Here is a 17,673-nt window from a genome sequence, read left to right on the forward strand (position 1 = left end):
CAAAAATCAGTCTCTCGGCCTTGACCTGTGAGCAGCATGTGGGCTTGGAATCAGGCTGGACGGGCTTCCCTCCCAGTTTCTCCACAGCTGCTCCAGGCCTGGGACAAGCTTTTCACCTTCTGTGAGCTGGAAACCCCCTCGCTATAAAGTGGGGAACCACCCCTCTGGGCTGAGGGCTGGAGCCCAGCACAGAGACCTTGATGGTAGCTGCCAGTACCGCCCACTGCAAACCAGCCTGCACCCAGGCCATAACCCAGCAACACAACTGCGATCTCAAGCTGCCAAGGGACATCTTGTCAAGGCCCTTTCATTTGACCCTGTGGTGGGATTTGGGTAAACTCAGCTGTAATCATCATTCCGTGGTAGCCTGGAACAATGGAGGGTAAATGAAAGGCAAGGAGAGTCAAGGGCTGGAGAAGGTTCTGTGGCCTGCGGCAGAGGTCCAGAGAGGGCTCCGTGCTGCCTCCGTCCCCTGGGGCCTGTAAAGGGCCATCTTCCTCAAAGAAGATGTTTCTGACATCATGGTGTGTGCTCCTTGGGGACTGCCCCTCCCACACGAGGGCAGGCCTGGCCCAAGGTACACACTGGATGAAGGACAATGAGGAGGTAGAGCTGGGTACAGAGTGCTTCATGCTGAGCCTCCGGGCATGCTTCGGGCACACTCCGCACACGCTCCACACACACACGTTACATGGCAGCAGTCCTGAAACACATGAAGATAGCTAAGGGCTCCGAGAGTCTGGCATGCCGACCCGCTGCTGAGATCGGGCCGCCATTCTGAGAGTCCCGCACACCGACCTGCTGCTGAGGTCGGGCCGCCATTCCTCATCAACTTGACTGAATATGCTCTGAGCTGGCTTCCCATGTGCCAAGTCATGGCCTCCCCTGTGATCACAGCAGCACTGTGCCTGCCCAGGCAGCGCACGCTGTCACCAAGAGGCTACGCTGAGGAGCCCACACTGTCTCTGGGGCCTCTGGTTCCCAAGGGGCTAGGGACATTGAGAGGGAAGAAACCCCTCATGGAAACAAGCATTTTAACGTAAACAAGGGACAATAAACCCTTTTATAAAATATTTATTCTAAAAAAAAAATCACACTGTACAAATTTAGATAGAACATTATCAATGCTCAGATTTATAAAAATGGGAACAGAAAGACTAAAGCTAGCGAAGGAACGTACATTTCTGTTTTGTCTTTTTAAATTAGGAAGGTAAAAGTGATTTTTTCTTCAGGTGCAATGATAGTAAATGTCTAGAAGACATCCGAAGAGCCAGAAATAAAAAGCACAGGAGCCGCCTGCAGACTCTCAGAGTTCTGTCTTCACCCACTGAATCCGAAGTGGATGTGTGTGGCGCTCCCGCAGGGTGGCCTGGCCCCGTGGATCCACGCCGAACGCTCAACGAGATTCCCAAGGCTGGCTGTGTACAGCCTAAAACTTTGTGCTCAGAGAAAAACCAGCATGATGGGTTCATCAACTCCTGTTTCTCAAACAAAATGAGTTTTCTGTACACTTGTTACAAAGGTCTGTACAAAAGCACAAAGCTGCTGTGAGGTGTTATTTCCGAAAGAGTTAAAAATGGATGGAAGGGAGCTGTTCTTACAGTTCCGCCTGTACATTCACAGAGGGAGGACACCATAAAAAAAAGGACTCACCCAGATATTCCAGACCGGAGAATCCTGGCTTCTTAAAAGATTATTTTGAAAGCTTGGAATAAGTTTCAGCTCTGCCATTTCCAACCGCCTTGCCCAGCGTCGTCATAGTTCAGCTTCCTCTAAAACTATATGCTCCCTCTCTTACACGCAAACTACCAGGAAAATAACTGCAACCCAGTGAAACTATGGGGCTTCTGTGAATATAAGGAACGAGGCAGGGAGAAGTCATAAAAGCTGCGGGCTCAGAGCCTGGGGCGCCCTTCACATTCCGGGTGGCCGTGGCGGCCACAGTCACAGCCAGGGGTGCCAGGCGGGGTCCATGCGGCACAGATTGTCCAGGCTGTTTGCCGCGGCCACCAGGGTGTTCACCTTGCTTTCCCCGCCTTCGAACTGGGCGAGGTTGTGCAGGCGGGTCATGATGGCGGTGACGGCTTTCTGAACCAGGGACACCAGTTGCTGGCTGTCCATGTTCTCTGGCTGCCCGGCGGCCGAGAGAGGAGAGGATGTGTCCTCCTGCGTTTTTTTGTGCCAAGCAATGATCTCATCCCGGAGAACCGTTTTCAGAATGCCGTCCACCTGCGTGAGGGAGAGAACGAGACCACTTGTGCTTAACCAAGAACAGCCCACAGGGGCAGCTTCCTAACAAGGTGGGACTCAACCACAGCGGCTGCTCGGGGCCACCGAGGGCCAGTCGAGTCTCAGCACCAGGCCAGGCTGTGTGCCCTCAGGACGGGTTGGGGAAGCCGCTGGGGGACAAACCCCTTCCTCCACTTGGAGCAGCAGCCAGAAGGCCTCAGTGTTGGGCAGCGCGGACCTAGATGACAAAGGCGGCCATGCTGCGACCGAGGCCCAATCTGTTTATTTGTTCACTTGACACCTTCCGGCATCTGCCGAGTGTCAGGCAGGCCCGTTCCAAGCACTACAGACAAGAGTGAACCAAAGAGAAAACCATCCCTTGCCCTCACAGCAAAGGACGTAACACACAGGGGTGCTGGCCACTGTGGAGAGCGCAGAGCCCGTGAGGCAGATCAGCAGCTCCTGCAAGGCCGTGACGCGCGGGCATCTGAGCGGCTCTAGCCTGCGCCTGTGATAGGACGACGCGGAGACCCACCTTAAAGTTTGGCTGGGCGAAGCACCGGGCGACCGCAATCATGGACGCTGTCAACGGGCCGGAGACCCCGATGGTGGTCAGAAACTCAGAAATGTTGGGCGTGAGTCGAAATGGGACAGGACGGTTGGCATCCAGGTCTCCAGTCGCGTCGTTTATGTCAAATCGAAAGTAGGCAACATTCAGTTTGCCAGTGTCCTAAATTTCAGAAGGAGACACTTTAGGAACTTCAGCAGAAAGGCGATGTCACGAGGAGAGGATCTGGCTGTTCAAAGCAGGTTACCTGAGCGATCTGTAACATCTCGGGGTTGAGTCTATTTAAATGCAGGACGAATTCCGCGAAGCCTATCAGAGCCAGCTGGATGGTGAACATCTTCCGGAACGTCCAGTAGTCCGTGGCGTTGGGGAAGGTGTGCAGCGCCCACTCCTTGAGCATGCTGCGCGGCACCATGTTACTCTGAACCTCCTTGAGGATGTCGCGGAGGACCTGAAACACAGCGCTCCGTGACACTCCCATCTCACTCACTTTTTTGGAAAAGAAAAATTCTCAAATTGCAATTCCTCTTTAACTTAGCACCAAGAGTAAATTCTGTAAATTCTGGTGACAGATTTAACGCACGCATTGTTAGGAGACTGAAGGCGAGGAGGCACAAGATGGCTGTTTCCCTCCAGGGTTCGCCGCTGTCTGCTCTAAAGCACCAATGCGGCTGGTCTGCGTCAAATCTGCAGTTACCTGATATGCGATACCTGACAAGAATGCAGGTAAATATCTGAACGCTTCCACCCTTGCTGACTACGGAATATATCAGGCCAATTAACAGAACACAACAGCCGGACAACAGCAGCACCACTTCCAACCAAGACTTTATACTAATGACAGATGTTTCACAAACTGAAGGAGCTGGTCTAACCACACACACCACACGAGAGACTGAACTCTGTACTAGAGACTCATAGACTACTGCAGACATCACCAACTCAGTAAGAGTTCACTCAGTTAATGGACTTCCCGTTCGACCATCGGGTACAGGCCATCTACGGGGTCTTTTCTCAGCTTAGTCCTACCCATGTGCTCCGTGGGAATGGCTGTGAGAAAGCAGGCCCTTCTGCCGGCAAGAACAAGGCAGGCCACCGGCGACACATGCAGTTTGTTTCCTCATCCGTCAAATGGGAAGAAGCACTTCTGAGACTGCAAAGGAGTTCCAAAATCTGCTCCTTAAGCAGTGAGAATGCTGGCAAAACCATCAAAATCAACTTTGTCAGAACTCTAGAAATTAAAGGCTTACAACAGTCTGGAGGAGCTTTTTTATTTAGTTAAAAAACAAAACAAAACAAAAAAGGCTGGGCTGGGCATGGTGGCTCACGCCTGTAATCCCAGCGCTTTGGGAGGCCGAGGTGGGTGGATCACGAGGTCAGGAGTTCGAGACCAGCCTGGCCAACATGGTGAAACCCCGTCTCTCCTAAAAATACAAAAATTAGCCAGGTGTGGTCACAGGCACCTATAATCCCAGCTACTCAGGAGGCCGAGGCAGAAGAATCGCTTGAACCCAGGAGGCGGAGGATGCAGTGAGCCGAGATCGCGCCATTGCACTCCAGCCTGGGCAACAACAGCGAAACTCTATCTAAAAAAAAACAAAAAAAAAAAGAGAGAGAAGAATGAAGGAATAGAATAAATAACAAAATAAACAAGAGGAGGAAGCGGCTCTGAAGCTGGGTTCCTCTGTGCTGTGGGCATCTCCCTCTGCCTATAGGCCCTGGCAGCTGCTAAGCTGGAACAAACTGCCTAGCCGGTCACTCACGCTGTTTAGAAACAGGATGACTCTGAGGTCAGCACGTATTTGTCACTGGCTTCCACGCTGTCGAAAGTTAATGCCGCCTTAAGAATATAATCCGTTCCTCTCCTGCAAATACCTCAGAACTGCCCATCGTCCACAGAATGACCAGGCCATGGCCTGTGCCACAAAAAAGCCCTGGTGTCAATTCCCAAGAGAGGCCATGAACTCTGTCAACAGAGGCTGATCAGAAACAGGGATCCATGCCTCTGCCTGCACAGAGCTGGAGGCTGCACCTGATGCTGCAGCCTGGAACACCTTGGGCCCTGCCGTGCCCTGGGCCACAGAGTACACCATGGGCTCAACCTTCCTCAACCAAACTAAGTCCTCCAGGAGCCAGGAGAACTGGAACAAGTCCCTGGGTGACTCGGGACAAGGTCACAGCATCCACCTCTGTGGTCTCTCCTTCTTGGGACCCATAGCAAGGACCACGGGGCACCCAGGGAGAGGCCAAAACAGCTGCCCCTGGGTGCCCCACACAATCCCCCAAAAATCTCGCCACCTAAAGCCCATACCTGCCCTGCCTCCTACCAAGGGCAAAAACGTGCAGGTGAATGAGGGGCCTCTGCACCTCCGAGGGGCTGCAGGCCAGGGCCACCCAAGACTCCTGCGGGCACCATGCTCTGGGCTCAGGCAACCGAAACAGCTGGGCCCCATGCACTCCAGAGTCTGTCGCTTTTTGTATTTTAGAAAACAGCACACATGCTGCACATCGCCTAACACCCCCAGCAGCAGACCAGGTGAACGGGAACATGAAGTGGATGAATGAAGACTGTAAACAGCCTCCCATCACCTCAGATCAGGTGTGGCTGTCAAGTGAGACTGCCAGAAACTTACTTTAAAATTCTAATTCTGGCACTTCTTTGTAAGTACAGGCAGAGGACAAGGGGCCTCTCCAAGGTCGAGGACTGACCCGTGTCTGGTCATAACAAACCGTCCACGACAAGTGTCCTCTCACCAAGGTCAATAGCTGTCTCATTTCCACCATCTCATGAGTCTAATAAAGTTACTTTAAATGACAGAGGTGGCCCCCAACAAATGCCTGTTCATCTCCTAAACACCCCTGTCTCCAGGCACTGCCCCACACAGGAGGGCTGCAGGCGGCAGCTCGGCCCCCGGCCCGGCCCCACTGCTACCTGGTGGCTGGCTTGGGTTCCCCGCGCCTGCACCGTAGCCAGCCGGTCATAGTAACGGGAGATGGGGTTGTCATGCTCGATGCCCTTCTTGGCGCAGCGCTGCTTGTAGATCTCCACAAGGGAAAGTGAAGAGGGGTTGTCCTCCACGAGGCGCATCTGTGGGGAAACCGCCACAACCCGGGGCACTGGGGAGAGAGGAAGAGAAACGGGGCAGGCTGAGGGTGACCGCGGGCCAGTGCTCAGCTCCACTGTCAGAGTGCCACTGGGAGCAGAGCTGACCCGGCTCTGTATGCCTTGGGGGCTTAGCTGGAAGAAGCCGGTGGTCATGCACCATCCATTTGCTCAACAGATGGCACGAGGCTCTGACGGCACGAACTGATCGTCACCTTGTGTCCACAAACAGAAATGCTTTAGAAGGCAATCTTAAAAAGACATCTTGGCCGGACACGGTGGCTCACGCCTGTAATCCCAGCACTTTGGGAGGCCGGGGTGGGTGGATCACGAGGTCAGGAGATCGAGACCATCCTGGTCAACATGGTGAAACCTTGTCTCTACTAAAAATACAAAAATTAGCCGGGAGTGGTGGCAGGTGCCTGTAATCCCAACTACTCAGGAGGCTGAGGCAGGAGAATCACCTGAACCAGGGAGTCAGAGGTTGCCGTGAGCCGAGATCACGCCACAGCACTCCAGCCTGGCGACAGAGCAAGACTCCATCTCAAAGAAAAAAAAAAAAAAGACATCTTAAAAAAGCAAAAAATAAAGGATAGCCTATAGTCCCAGCTACTTGGGAGGCTGAGGTGGGAGAATCGCTTGAGCCCAGGAGTTGGAGGCTGCAGTGAGCTGTGACTGCACCACTGCACTCCAGTCTGGGTGACAGAGCAGGACCCTGTCTAAAAAAATAAGAATAAACATGGCTGGCCATGGTGGCTCACGCCTGTAATCCCAGCACTTTGGGAGGCCAAGGCGGGTGGATCACATGAGGTCAGAGTTTGAGACCAGCCTGGCCAACATGGCAAAACCCCATCTCTACTAAAAATACAAAAATTAGCCAGGCGTGGTGGTGCGCACCTGTAGTCCCAGCTACTCGGGAGGCTGAGGCAGGAGAATTGCTTGAACCCAGGAGGTGGAGGTGGCAGTGAACTGAGATTGCGCCACTGCACTCCAGCCTGAATGAGAGAGTGAGACTCTGTCTCAAAAAAAATAAAAATTAAAAAACAAATAGACTCTGCCAAATGCTCACTCTTAGAGGCTTTCCTTAATCAGAGTCTATGGGAAGAGTCTGGCCTTCCTGCTCTGAGACAGCTGCTGTCTAATGATGCAAACTTGTCTTTCAGCACCTAGGACGGCTGTGCCCCATCTTTGGAGGAGGAAAATCATCCCTCAGGTCATCTTCTGTGTTCTGTCCACATAAGGAAAGCAACCAGCATCAACCTGATCGTCTAGCCCCATTAATGTGTAAATCCCTGTCCACACATGGTGACCAGCACTCTGTTCCCAATCACCATTCGGTATTGGACATGCAGTTAATCTACGACCTGCCAGACAGGATGCTAACCTGCACCGAAACCACTGTGGTCTGAGTCAGCTGGAGGCGGCACGAGCGCTGGGTGACCACTCCAGAGCCTGTCTCCCCAGTGACGTCACCTTGGGGAGCAGCATCAGACTTGTGTGCAGTTTCTCTTCCAAAAGTGTGATAATAGTACCTACCCCATAGGGTTGTTTGTGGATTAAATGAGATAATACTTTGTGAAGATACTAGGTTCAGGGAATATTCAGATATCTTGTTGCAATAAAGTTGGAGGGAGCTGAAAGATTTCCAGAAGATGGCAGATTAAGCCTGCCCGGTGAGGGTCCCAGTGGCAGCTGTGTCCCAGCCACTCTGTAACCCCTGACGTGGAGTCAGGGGCACGTGAAGTGCACACAGATGATTCTGACTTCTGTGAACCAAGTGGCTGATTCTGTCTAATGTCAGTTAAGCCACAGCTGATGGCTTGCTGTCCTGGCGTCTACCCATAAAGAAATCCCCAAATGACTCCAGGACACACATTAGGATCACCATTCCGTGCTGACCAAGCATTTGGAAGCAGAGAAATCAATAACCCACAGCTGGAATCAACACTACAGGTCATGTTATATACATGTTAAAACATACACAGCTTTCTGTGATGCATTTTGAGCTTTCTTTAAGCTTTTAAAAAAATCTTATTTTGAGATATAAAAAAATTAAGGGTCAGAGATTTCAGGTCAAAAGGGGCTGATCACAGCTTAGGTGGCAAAAGAAAGTTCCATAAAGGACTAGATAACATACATTGCAGCGGGCTCCCGACTTCAGGGATTACATGCTAAAAAGTCATCAAAGTGGCTCTCTTCTCTGGATAACATTATAAGCATCTCATCTACGTGCCGGTACAATCAGGCCACTCACGATAATTCAGTGACAAAGACTTCATTCAGAGGTTGCTTATCAGCTATTTGTGTCCCCCTGGCAATTTCTGTGGCCTTAACAGGGCAGCTAGACTTTCCCGAGTCCTGCGTTTCACCCAGGAATGAAATTCAGGGAGGGCCCAGAGTGCAGCGTGCGAAGCAGCTCGAGGCGCGCTGGAAACCTGATGCGTGCTGCTGCCCCGCTGGCGCCCAAGTTCGGCCGGGGCAGTTTCACTTCTCCTCCCAGCAGCCTGGGTTCCCGGGAGGAGAAGCAAAACCGGCAGCACGCACTAAGAGGCGCCAGCTCTCCCAAGGGCCCACTCCGTAGAGTGCAAAAGACCTTAGAACAGGGATGTCCAATCTTTTGGCTTCCCTGGGCCACATTGGAAGAACTGTCTCGGGCCACACATAAAATACACTGACACAACAGGTGATGAGCTAAAAAAGAAAAAAAAAAAGAAAAAGAAATCTCATAATGTTCTAAGAAAGTAGACGAATTTCTGTTGAACCACATTCAAAGGCATCGTGGGCCGCATGGAGCCCGCAGGTTGGACAAGCTCACCTTAGAGGAAAGGTGGACACAGCTCTCATCTCTCAGTGAGAAGCCTGAAGGCCCGGAGCTGCTCCTCTTCCTGAGGCCTTCCCTGGTCAGCACAGACTACAACATTCTCTGCTGACGCAGCTGGACCCTCAAAGGCTAACGTGAGCTGCCTGTGCACCCCACGAGGTGTGGCTCTCATCCCCACCTGTGAAGCTGCCTGTGCACCCAGCGAGGTGTGGCTCTCAACCCTACCTGTGAAAAACAAGTGCCTCTTGGTGGTCTCCTTTCTCTTCTCCAAACAGGGGTTCAGCAGACGCAGCAGCTGCAACACACGCTCCTCTCGCCGTGACTCCGTGAGGCAGGCGTCGTTCATGACGAGGTATGGGTAGATCTTGCCGTTGTGTCCCCGGATGTACAGCCGCCGGGCTGCGGTGTTGTGCTTCTGCACAATCTCTACCCGGGGCATGAACCTGCCAGAGCGAGAAGCCATGAGGACATGCCCTGCATCTCTGCCACCAGTCCTTGTCTTGAGAAGAAGCTAGGAATGTCCGAACTGTCACGGGAAAACGGACTGTGTAGGCCAGCGGTCGTTTATCAATTTATTTGTACCCTGCCTCACCCTGATGCGGTGTAAATGAGTCACAATATTTTCAATTCAGCAGCCACGGACGGAAGTCAAGGAGGAGGGACAGCTGGCCAGGACAGGAGCCAGATTTGGAGGAAAGGGCAACTAAACTCTGGACATATAGAAAAGCAGAGCTGTGTCTGGTTCAGAAATAAAGACGAAACACACTTTTTATTAAGAGAAACCTCTTCAAAGCCCTTTCTGCATTTCAAATGAGATGCAGCACGCTCTAGGAAATGCTACAATCGTCTGATTCTGCCTCAATACTGTGCTTCGAGGATTTACAAGAGTGGGACACACACTGTTTTGTCAAGTTCTATGGTGACTCAGAAGAAGGCCTGCTGAATGCAAACCCAGACTGCACTCAGCACAGCTAACCGGTCAGTGCGGGCAGAACTTGTAAAGTGCCTGACCACTTACATTCCAGAATCATCTTACGTTCTCCCATGTCAGGGAATCTGTGTCCAAAATTCCCCACAGGGTCCACCCTGGAGCTCCCATGGGGCTCCATGTCCATGGGCGCTGTGGGTTAGTTCCACCTGCCAGGCTGGCCCACTCACCGCGCAATCTTGATGTAATAATGCGTTGGCTTTGGCATCAGAAACTCCCCGGGAATTTCCACTTCAGCTGTCTGTGCCGAGAAATTGCTCAAGAACCGGCACTTTTCCTCTATGAGGAAGAATTTGGGGAGTTGCTTGGTCTTGGCCTCCAAGATTTTGATCCACTTTTTCAACTTAGAAATAAGATTATGAAGCTTCATGGATCCTGGAACGCTGAAGTCAAAATCTTAAAAATAAAACATGATTAAAAACGTTTTTAGTCATCTGGGCCAGTTCTAATTCACTGCAAAAAACGCTCAAGCCCCTACCAGCTACGAATTACATGTTTTGTTTGTTTGTTTTGAGATGAAGTTTCACTCTTGTCGCCCTGGCTGGAGTGCAGCGGTGCGATCTCGGCTCACTGCAACGTCCGCCTCCCGGGTTTCAGTGATTCTCCTGCCTCAGCCTCCCGAGTAGCTGGGATTACAGGCACCCGCCACCAGGCTTGGCCAATTTTTTTTTCTTTTGTATTTTTAGTAGAGACAGGGTTTCACCATGTTGGCCAGGCTGGTCTTGAACTCCCAACCTCAGATGATCCGCCCACCTCAGCCTCCCAAAGTGCTGGGATTACAGGCGTGAACCACTACGCCCGGCCGAATTACACGTTTTATACATGGTGTGGAGCAAAACATTTTATGTCCCTTGCTCCCCAAGAGGCTGACAGAACAAGAGAAGCCCCGTCAGGGACCTCCCACCACGTGGAGAGGAAGAGGAAGAGAGGAACCACCAGCCTGAAACCCCATCCCCAACCCCACAGGCCCTTCCGGGAACAATGCCGTTGAGGCAACGTCTACCTCAGTGTGTGAGGCTGGGGCCCTGGGAGACACAGGAGCCTGAGGGCGGCCTGTGAAACCCAACAACCAGGAGCCCGTGTCACCAGGGCCTGAAGACCAGCATCCAACGGCAACCCCGCCTCTGAGCACAAGTGTCACACGGAGCCCTAAGGTCTCGTGTCAAAGCTGATATTGTAATCAAAGTGAGCCTAAGGCAACGGAAACGACCACCCAGGAGATAGATCCTAAATGAGCCATGAGAAGGAACTAATGCAGGATACCAAAATGGCAAAAGCCAAAAACATTTTTCACTGAAGCAATTCAAAAATCCCTGGTTAATATATTTCTCAGGTCACTCATATTAAAATGTCTTTCTGTAGAACACCTCGACTTCCTCCCAGACGAGCGCCAGTGCTGGAAGGAGCCTCGTCACCCTAACTCACCAGGGCGACTGGAGGTCAGGACGAACCCAACCAAAACTGCAGCAAAGCAGGGGCCCTGGGGGAGCCACGAGGAGGCACCATCCCCAGGGCCGGCGTCCTGAGCCCAGCCCTGAGCTGGCATGGCGGAAGACATGCCAGCTTAGAGCCTGGAGCACGCCGCTGAACCTCTTAGGGCCTCACTTTTCTAACCCGTGGTATAGGAATGAGAATAATTTAACACCTGCCCCGTAAGGATGAAATTAAACGAGGCAGCGCACATGAGGCGCTGGGCATAACACCCAGCTATTCAAGTGGCCTGACCATCCCTGCCCACGTGTGATAACACCCAGCTATACGAGTGGCCTATTCCTGACCATGTCTGAACTTGGCTGTCCACAAATCTCATCGGTTTCATGAAAGCCAATGTATTTTGTGTGTGTGTGTTTTTTTTTCATAGCACTTGTCTGGTTTCCCTTTCATTTTAAGCTCTGTGGCACCTCCCTCCTCTGCATTCCTCACAGTGCCAGGACTCCACACAGGCAGGTGGCTGGAGAGGCTGCTGTGCACCAAGGTGAGATCCCCCAGCAGAGCCGCGAGAGACAGAGGCCACCGCCAAGGACGCAGGCCACCTCACTGTTCCCTCTCCACGCTGGACCAAGAACGTGCTGCCACGCTCATGCCTGATCTCTTTTTAACTTTTATTCTGAAATTCCTAGAGATTCACAACAGGATGCAAACAAAATATACAGAAAGTCCCATGTACTCCTAACCCTCTTCCTCCCACACCAGCATCCTATGCAACCCAGTGCGATGCCAACACCAAAAAGTGACATTGGCACAGTCCAAAGAGCTGAAGAGCTGATTCAGACTTCACCAGTTATGTGTGCACGTGTGTGTGCACATGTGTGTGTATACATGCGCCCACCTCTGGTCATGTCACTGTGTGGCCTCGCAGAGCCACCAGCACAATCAGTTGCTGAGCTGCACCATCAGCACGGGATGCCTTGGCTGCCCTTCACAGCTACCACCCACCCCCCCCACCCCACCCCCCGCCTCTCCCTTGCATCCTGAACACCTGGCCAGCATGAATCCCTTCTCCGTCTCCACTGTGGTATTTCACAATTAAGAATCCCTCAGTACACATCCAAGTTGGCTTTTTGCACTCAGCATGATTTCCTGGAAGTTCACCCATGTTACTGTGTATCAATAATTAACTCCTCATTGCTGAGGTGTTTCTAATGTATTCAATACCTTCTGAAAGGGCATCTGCATGGTTTCCAGTTTTGAGCTATTACAAATAAAGTAACAAAGGCTCTGAATATTTATGTACCAGTTCCCACATGAATGGAAGTCTTCGTTTCTGTGGGATAAATGGAGTGCGCCATTTCTGAGCTTTCTTCCACCTCTTTACAGACGTGGTTGGCAGCCCACACATGCAGCTCTGCTAGAGAATCGGACTGCATTCCACGAACGGAACACAAAGAGACAGAAACAGCCTCCCCTGTGTACAGGAGAGCGGAAGGTGGATGAGCTCTGGCTGTGCGTGTCTGAGACCCACTGCACTTTGAGATGAGTCAGGAGCCTCATGCTGACTTTTTCCAGTTTTGGTTTTGTGATTTTTTATTTTTTTTTTTACATCAAAAGCCAGAAGATCTATCCCATTGCTGATTCTCTACTTTTTTGATTTAATAATGTGGACATTTTAAGATAAAAGCATGCTGAATACCACCATTTCTTTTAAGTAAAATATGATTTCCATAAAACTTTCATCTCGGACTCTTCCGTTCTCAGAAGGGTGAAAGACCACACATCACACACACTTCACGATAAGCCTGAGGAGATGAAAGCGCTTCACGTATAGACGGGGAGGACCGGGCTCGCCCTTCACTTTTCAAAGAGCACCTCCCTCAGCTGTGGGTTCACCTAAGGCAAGCCCAATCCACACATCACGAACAGGGAGCTGCGCCCCCAGACTGCCTGGAGCAACTGCAGGGCACACGCCACACTTCAGCTGGATGCAACCTCGATGCAACCCTGGTCCCGGCTATGGCTGTCGAGTGTCCTTTCCAATTAAGGAGATGAAGATTTTCTTTTATGTGACTTAATATTAATTTTAACTGTGTCATCTAGGACACAATGAGTCTTTAGGAGATTCTTTAAATACCACACATGTGAACCACTTAGTCTATGATTTAACCCATCAGTGAAGAAAGAACGTGGCAAAGATCATTACAAAAGCGCTAAGTCGGGCACTGCAGGGCAGCTGGAAGGTATGGTAGGGACCACATTCTGGGCGTGCAAGGCAGAGAAGGGGGCCGGGCCAGGACTGCTCAGTGGGCTTCTATCCCCCAAACTCGAGACAGGGCGCCCCCAGCCCAGCCTGGCCACGACCCTTCAGGGTGCTGATGAGGAAGGGAAAGGTGTGGGCCCTGCTCCTTCAGGACACCCCAGGCTGGCCCATTGCTCACAGGCCCACACAGCGCCCTCTGATCTCAGCGCTGGGGCAGAGAGCTAGGCTGCGGCCTGCCCCACTTGTTGGTCAGTTGCCCAAGTGACGCCGGCTGGCGAGTGCTGGAGATGGCGGCAGTGGCATGCTGAACCCAGACCAGGGCTGGCCCCAAGGCTGGAGTGCGCAGAGTGTGGCCTGGAAGAATGAAAAAGAGTTTTGCAGGCTGGAGGGAAACACCGTGGAGGAGGGGCTTCCCTCACTGGGGTAGCGGTTTCCGGTTTGCCCCAAATGGCAGGATTTCCACAGTATATGTAGTATGAGTTCCACATCTTGGCCTGTTACCCGGCTTTGGCAGTCTCATCTCCACCACCTGGAGAATAAATGGGATCTGCATGAACTCCACTCTAAACTGAAATACATGGCCGGGCAGTGGCTCACACCTGTAATCCCAGCACTTTGGGAGGTCGAAGTAGGTGGATCATTTGAGGTCAGGAGTTCAAAACCAGCCTGGCCAACATAGCGAAACCCCACCTGTACTAAAAATCAAAAATTAGCCAGGTGTGGCGGCACGTGCACCTGTAATCCCAGCTACTCGGGAGGCTGAGGTGGGAGAATCACTTGAACCTGGGAGGCAGAGGTGGCGGTGAGCCGAGATCACACCACTGCACTCCAGCCTGGGCAACAGAGCAAAACTCCACCTTAAAATAAATAAATAAATAAATAAACTGAAATACAGACTGCGGTGCTGACATCCTTTTTTTCTGATTGTTATTAACAATTCCTCAAAAAATTAAATGTTGTCAGAAGACTGAGAAGTTCAGGAGGTGAGCTGCTGGTCCTGGCGAGTATTTAAGATGGAGATGAATCTGGAAAAGCAGAGCCTGTCCGAGGTGGAGAAATCAGCATCGATCGGGATTTGCCACAGAACTTCAAGTTATTTGTGAGCGGCAATTCAGATGAGTGCCCCCAGAATAGTAGCTTTGAATATACCATTTGCTTTCTCCCTCCACTTGTGCTGAACTCTGAACTGCCACCAGATTATCCATCCTCCTTCCCACCTTCATTCACACTTAGTGGCAAATTGCTGTCACCAACTCAGCTCTCTGCTCTATGCAAGCACTTAGACAACCTATGGGAAGAACACAGTGGCAGCGGGATCTTGTCTGCCTGGATGCAGTTTCTTAAGCAAGAGACCCTGGTGCACCCCAATATTGTCTCTCCCTCTGAGCTCACGATGGGTTCTCAGGAAAAAGTGCTGAGAAGGATAGCTCAAGCCCCTCCCATCAGAGCTAGATTTTGGAGGAGCTGCTGGATCTCATGTAGATCAAGAGGAAATTGTGGATAAGAGAGCTGTGCAGGATGTGGAATCACTGTCAAGTCTGATCCAGGAAATCTTGGACTTTGATCAAGCTTAGCAGATAAAATGCTTTAATAGTATATTGTTCCTGTACGACATCTGTTTCTGCGAGAAGCTGGGCAGTGAATGCATGTACTTCTTGGAGTGAGGCCTGTGTACTGCAAAGCCTGTCTGAAGGACTGCTTTGAAATCCAGATCAGAGATGGCCAGGTTCAAGGCCTCAACTGCTCAGAACCAAAGTGCCCTTCGGTGGCCACTCCTGGCCAGGTCAAAGAGCCAGCGGAAGCAGAGTTCTCTGCCCATCATGGCTGCCTTCTCCTCCCATCCACCTTGGAGCTGGTGGCAGATGTGGTGTGCTGCCCCTGCCTGTGGGGGCCTGCAGGGCCTGGCTGTACCACGGGCATCTGCTCCAGCTGCAACTTTGCCTTCTGTACCTTGTGCAGACTGACCTACCATGGGGCCTCTCCACGTAAGGTGATGGCAGAGAAATTAACAGACTTACAAAACGAATACCTGCAAGCAGATGAGGCCAAGACAAGATTTCTGGAACAGAGGTAAGGTAAGAGGGTGAGTCAGAGGGCACTGGAAGAGATGGAAAGTAAGGAGTGGCTAGAAGAGAACTCGAAGAGATGCCCATGCTGTGGAATTCACATAGAGAAGTGAGGTGGATGCCATGTACTGGCTGCAGGCTCTATTTCTATTGGGTCGGCATGGGTTCTCTCTCTAGCAACCCCTTACAAACATTTCGCCAACCCTACTTCACCGTGTTGTAACCGGCTGTTTCATGCTTGGATATGAATGGAGACATTGGGGAAGATGAGATTGAAGACTAGTTAACTACTGCTCGAGCTATGGAAGTGGATTGGTTTTCCCTAATCTTTTGTCAAGTACACAAAGTAACCTTGCAGGATATTTACAGTACTATTCATTCACTCTTCCTGTGTAGAAGAGATGGAAGAACATGGCTTATATTTTCATCTGGTGAAGGAGCATTCATACTTTTTTTTAATGTAAGTTGAGAAAAAAATTCTAAGCCAAAGGTTCAGAAAATGAAGCTACAGAATATTAAATATTATAATGTGCTCAAAGCTCTGTAAAGTTAAAAATTAAATATTTATTTTCTTCCCCAAGCTTTAGGTAAGGAGAAGAGGGGTCAAGAGTTAAACTTAGAGCCCTTCTGTCTCTGGGAAGCACCCCTGTAAGACACTGTGTTGGAGCTCCCTCAGTACTACTCCCTACAACTGGGGTGGGTAGAAAACCCTTACGGAAATTATACTGAGAGCCTGATGTACTTCATGTTACTCACATTCCTTCCAGCCTAGGTTTCTGCCAAGTCAGTCCTCTTTGGAGGGAGCCGTTTAGTCTGTAACCAACTGGATGGTGCAGTATCATTTTGATCTACTGCTTTTCAGAATAGAAACTTATAATAATTAAAAAAATGTAATACCACAAACACTGTGGATCACTTGGTATTTATTAGTGGTGTATGTGGTCCACTGGTTTCAGGCCAAATCTAGAATTTAGTGATACTGACTCAGGAAGAATTTAAGTTCGATTCAATTTTCCTGGGCAGTAGAGCCTAGACTTAAGGTGACTTGTCTTTGCTACGTTTGTTCCATATTCTCTTTCTTTACCTTCTGCATGTGGGGACAATTTTAATATTAATTCCAGCAACACATGATTTTATTTCCTCTGCTGGACTAGGAGAAAGCCTAATATATTTCCAAACTGAATGTTCCTGAATTATCTGCATTTTGAGCCTGTCTATACCACTGCAGTTCCACTCTTAACTTTCTGAATTCTTTTTAAAGATCTTCTCTAACAAGCTATGGGAATTCGGCTTCCTACTCTAATTTTCTTTTTTTTTTTTTTTTGCAACAGCAGTGTTTTCGGTGATAATTTTGGACTGATACCTACTCCATTTTCTGGATTTTGTTGCCTTTTTGAAAAACTGTCTTTCCTTATAGTTAGGTGAGTGGCTTGGTAGTAAAGTAAGATTTTTTGGAAAAGGGGACAGAAAACCTGAACTGCAGCTTGAGAACATATTCTTTTTTGAGACAGAGTCTCACTGTTGCCCAGGCTGGAGTGCAGTGGCGTGATTTTGGCTCACTGCAACCTCGTCTCCCAAGTTCCAGCGATCCTCCCACCTAAGCCTCCTGAGTAGCTGGGATTACAGGCGCACGCCACCATGACAGGCTAATTTTTGTATTTTTAGTAGAGATGGGGTTTCACCATGTTGGTCAGGCTGGTCTCGAACTCCTGACCTCAAGTGACCCGCCCACCTCGGCCTCTGAAAGTGCTGGGATTACAGACGTGAGCCACCGTGCCCACCAAGAACATACTCTTTTTTTGTACTTTGTCACTGAAAATTGAGGAATCATTTTTAACTGTTTTAGGTGTGTGTCCAAAGAGTCAGCAAAGACTATGTTTCTGGATTGTCAAAGAGGATACTTAATCTTAAAAATAAAATTTAAAATCATCTTATAATTAGAACAGAGTTGCTGCTATTTATTCTGTCACCAAGGCAACTAATCACATTTTTAAACTCTTTGGCATATAACATATTAAGAGGAAAAAGGTCACAGAATAGCATCTCTTCTTTTTACCTGGGCTAGTGACTGAGCTTAGGTTTGAAGGCCCATATTTTGTTTTAACCAGATAGTTTCATGCACTTCCATTCAGGACATTTTGTATAAAAATTCAAGTTAATTTAAAGAATAAGTTGAAGATAAGAAATGAAAATTAAAATGATTT

The 17,673-nt window shown here is 50.1% G+C and overlaps 1 protein-coding gene and 1 pseudogene across 9 annotated transcripts in view; one reads left to right on the forward strand and one right to left on the reverse strand.

The window, feature by feature from the left end:
• Nucleotides 1–1,058: 1,058 nt before the first annotated feature.
• The window catches only part of TRRAP (transformation/transcription domain associated protein), a 134,320-nt gene continuing 117,705 nt past the window's right edge, over nt 1,059–17,673 (reverse strand). For all 9 annotated transcript variants that reach the window (XM_031012671.2, XM_031012672.2, XM_031012670.2 and 6 more), the window contains 6 exons: nt 9,880–10,105; nt 8,947–9,164; nt 5,730–5,914; nt 3,045–3,248; nt 2,765–2,959; nt 1,059–2,229 (listed from right to left, as the gene is read on the reverse strand). In XM_031012671.2, the coding sequence (XP_030868531.2) occupies nt 1,945–2,229; nt 2,765–2,959; nt 3,045–3,248; nt 5,730–5,914; nt 8,947–9,164; nt 9,880–10,105 (1,313 nt within the window). In that variant the 3' untranslated portion in view covers nt 1,059–1,944. The remainder of the gene's footprint in view (nt 2,230–2,764; nt 2,960–3,044; nt 3,249–5,729; nt 5,915–8,946; nt 9,165–9,879; nt 10,106–17,673) is intronic.
• LOC101131845 (E3 ubiquitin-protein ligase RNF14-like) lies at nt 14,357–15,752 on the forward strand (annotated as a pseudogene).

Source organism: Gorilla gorilla, chromosome 6, assembly GCF_029281585.2.
Source record: "Gorilla gorilla gorilla isolate KB3781 chromosome 6, NHGRI_mGorGor1-v2.1_pri, whole genome shotgun sequence".
In the NCBI taxonomy this organism is placed as follows: domain Eukaryota; kingdom Metazoa; phylum Chordata; class Mammalia; order Primates; family Hominidae; genus Gorilla; species Gorilla gorilla.